Here is a 2,809-nt window from a genome sequence, read left to right as displayed (position 1 = left end):
CTACAAGTTTTTTTCTCTTAGTAATGCAAACTAATAATGACATTAATATTATCGTCTTATTGACATTTTGCATATATTTAAATGACTTTTTAAGATTCAAGATCAGTAGAAGATATAATTGAGTTTGGAAAAATAAAAATAGGTCAATAATATTAGAATGAGATAAACTTAAACAATAAATTTGACTCACACAATGATAGGTTATATATATATATATATATATATATTATTATTATTATTATTATTATTATTATCATTACATACAACTTGCTCATGCATTAATATAATCGCAAAAAGATTTGTTAAAAAACATTAAAATCATTCGATCTCCACGATCCAATTCCTCTCATCCTTGATAACACCTCTTTGTATCCCTACTAATCTTGAATAGAATTGCTTGCACGACAGATCTGAGCTTATTTTATACTCAATCCTGCACCATAAAAATTAAATACTTACAAAAAGGGATTACATATTGAGAAGCAATGGCTAATTAGTCAATTTTTTTTAATCATATTTACTAATGGTTCCAATAGTTTGAAATAACAACAATTTGTCTTATCATATTGACTAATTGTTCCAATAGTTTGAAATAACAACAATCTGTCTTATCATATTGACTAATTGTTCCAATAGTTTGAAATAACAACAATTTGTCTCACTAATCCAAGTAAAATACACCTAATCCTTTTACTTTTGCTACCAAATACAATAAAATAAGGATAGAGGCGAGTGAGATAGACGGGAGGCAAGGAAGTTCCCAAAAAACATGTGAATCATACATATTTGGGATATCAGATTAGGGAGAGAAGCGAGCAAGAGAAGAGAGATCCGAGCGAGATAGGGGAGATGCGAGCGAGAGGATGAGATACGTGTGAATTCACTTTATATACAATGTATCTAGAACAAATGATACCTAATTTTGACACTATGTATTCGAGATATATATATTTGGGCGCGTCAATACATGTATCCAAAGTCTTAAAATCGGATAATATTCATAAAACTGCAAACTAGTTTAAACTAAGTAATTAGCTCATAAACTAGTGAAATTTCTATAATTTACTCTCAAAATATATCGAAAGATCTTATAACATTGACTAATTAAATTTGTATAGTAAAACGAATTTTTTTTAATATGGTAATTTACCTTTGGCCTTTATATGTGATACTTCCAACAGGAGCAACACCAACTGCAGTTCCCGTACAGAATACTTCATCAGCAGTAAATAATTCATCAGCTTCAATTAAACGTTCTTCAACCTGTATTTTTAAACTATATGATTAAAACGCTTAATCAAATCAAGCTAAGCATAAAGTGTTGCATCTGATTTTATAAATAAACAGTTACGTAATGTTATAATGAAATTGTTTTTTTTTTTAATTTACCGTATATCCAAGATCATGTGCAATGTCCATGATGCTTTTTCTCGTTATTCCTTCAAGAATAGTTCCTTTGGCTATTGGAGTTGAAAGTACATTTCCTTTTACAAGAAAAATATTGCAAGAAGACACTTCTTCAATATATTTCTTATTTACTGCATCAAGATATAGTACATCTGAATATCCATTTGCCTTCGCATTCTTCATAGCTTTTAAAACCTACATTTAAAAAAAAAAAAATATCAGTACATAATTATTATACGCTTGAAGAATTTTAACAAAATACTATATAGTATATTTATTTAATTACCGGAGCATAGTTAGTAATGCTTTTGACTCCGCCAGCTCCACCACGTGAAGCACGATGAACATCTTCTTCAACGTACAGGTTCAATGGCGCTGTTCCTTGCTGCAATTGCGATACATTAATTAATATTCTATAGGAGAGTTATGTATGGATATCTTTTTAAATAAGGAACTAACCTTGAAATAATAACCAACAGGACAGGCATAGACAAGGAAAGTGTACTCAGGTGCTGGAGCCAAACCAAAAATAGGACCACTGCCTATTAAAAGAGGCCTAATGTATAGTGCCCCTTTTCCAAAAGGAGGAATCTGCACATTTAATAACAATCCCTCAATTTAATTTTAAAAGTAACAAACTTATTCGATCGGTAATAAATTTCACGATAAATAATTAATTTACCCAACGCTTGTTAGCAATAGCCGTTTGCTTAACAGCCTCAACAAATTGATCAGTCGAAGGACATGGCATGCACATCCTCTCCGCACCAATTTGCATTCTCATCGCGTTCTGGTCAGGACGAAATAGAAATATTCTACCATCCTCTCTTCTATACGCTTTTGTACCTTCAAACAACCCCTGTTTAATCAAATAAAAAATCGTTAAATATTTTTCGATTAGATTTTGGCCATATAATTTATTTATTTAACCTGTCCATAGTTTAAGACACCAGCAGATGGGCTCAATTGGATATTGCCGTAACGATTAAGTTGTCCTTGTCTAAATATTCCATCATCAGAGCATTTTGTAACGTACATATAATCAGTTTGCATCAATTGAAACCCAAGGTTGTCCCAGTCAATATAAGCAGATTCGTCATCGCTACTGACATCACATAAAACAATAATATAAATAAATATTTCCAATTACAATTAAAAATGCTAACACCGCCTCTACAACATGTTATATGGGTATACATATAGTATACATGGGTGATATACACAAAAAAAATTGTTTCAAATGGAAACTCACCTAGAAGTAGGAGCTATTTGTAAAGAAGTTGTTGGTGGTGTAGAGAAGAGGTGAGAGAGAACAGATTGAGAAGAAGCCATTGATTTTAGAGTAGATGGTAGAAGAAAATACTAGAGATTGAAGAAGTATATGATATTTTGGAAGGAATTC

The 2,809-nt window shown here is 31.1% G+C and overlaps 1 protein-coding gene across 2 annotated transcripts; it reads right to left on the bottom strand.

Moving 5' to 3' along the window:
- Positions 1-237: 237 nt before the first annotated feature.
- LOC101261313 (branched-chain-amino-acid aminotransferase 2, chloroplastic-like) lies at positions 238-2,809 on the bottom strand. Of its 2 annotated transcripts, none has more exons than XM_069297400.1 (8): positions 2,660-2,809; positions 2,338-2,512; positions 2,090-2,266; positions 1,867-1,998; positions 1,694-1,792; positions 1,390-1,602; positions 1,151-1,263; positions 238-433 (listed from the first exon to the last, which is right to left on the bottom strand). In XM_069297400.1, exons 1-8 carry the CDS (start codon positions 2,737-2,739, stop codon positions 319-321), a joined length of 1,104 nt encoding a protein of 367 aa, XP_069153501.1. In that variant the 5' UTR covers positions 2,740-2,809; the 3' UTR covers positions 238-318. The 2 variants fall into 2 exon arrangements, with proteins under 2 accessions (XP_069153501.1, XP_069153502.1); XM_069297401.1 differs by having other exon boundaries at positions 2,338-2,509; positions 2,660-2,786.

Source organism: Solanum lycopersicum, chromosome 4 (assembly GCF_036512215.1).
Source record: "Solanum lycopersicum chromosome 4, SLM_r2.1".
In the NCBI taxonomy this organism is placed as follows: Eukaryota; Viridiplantae; Streptophyta; class Magnoliopsida; order Solanales; family Solanaceae; genus Solanum; species Solanum lycopersicum.
The sequence above is the reverse complement of the archived record's forward strand: the minus strand, read 5'-3'. Positions and strand labels throughout refer to the sequence as shown.

Coding starts and splice junctions, on each gene's coding strand:
- LOC101261313 (XM_069297400.1), bottom strand. CDS start 2,739: ATGGCTTCTTCTCAATCTGTTCTCTCTCACCTCTTCTCTACACCACCA. Junction 2,513..2,659: donor CAAATAGCTCCTACTTCTAG/GTGAGTTTCCAT, acceptor ATGTGATGTCAG/TAGCGATGACGAATCTGCTT. Junction 434..1,150: donor ATCACATATAAAGGCCAAAG/GTAAATTACCAT, acceptor TTTATGGTGCAG/GATTGAGTATAAAATAAGCT.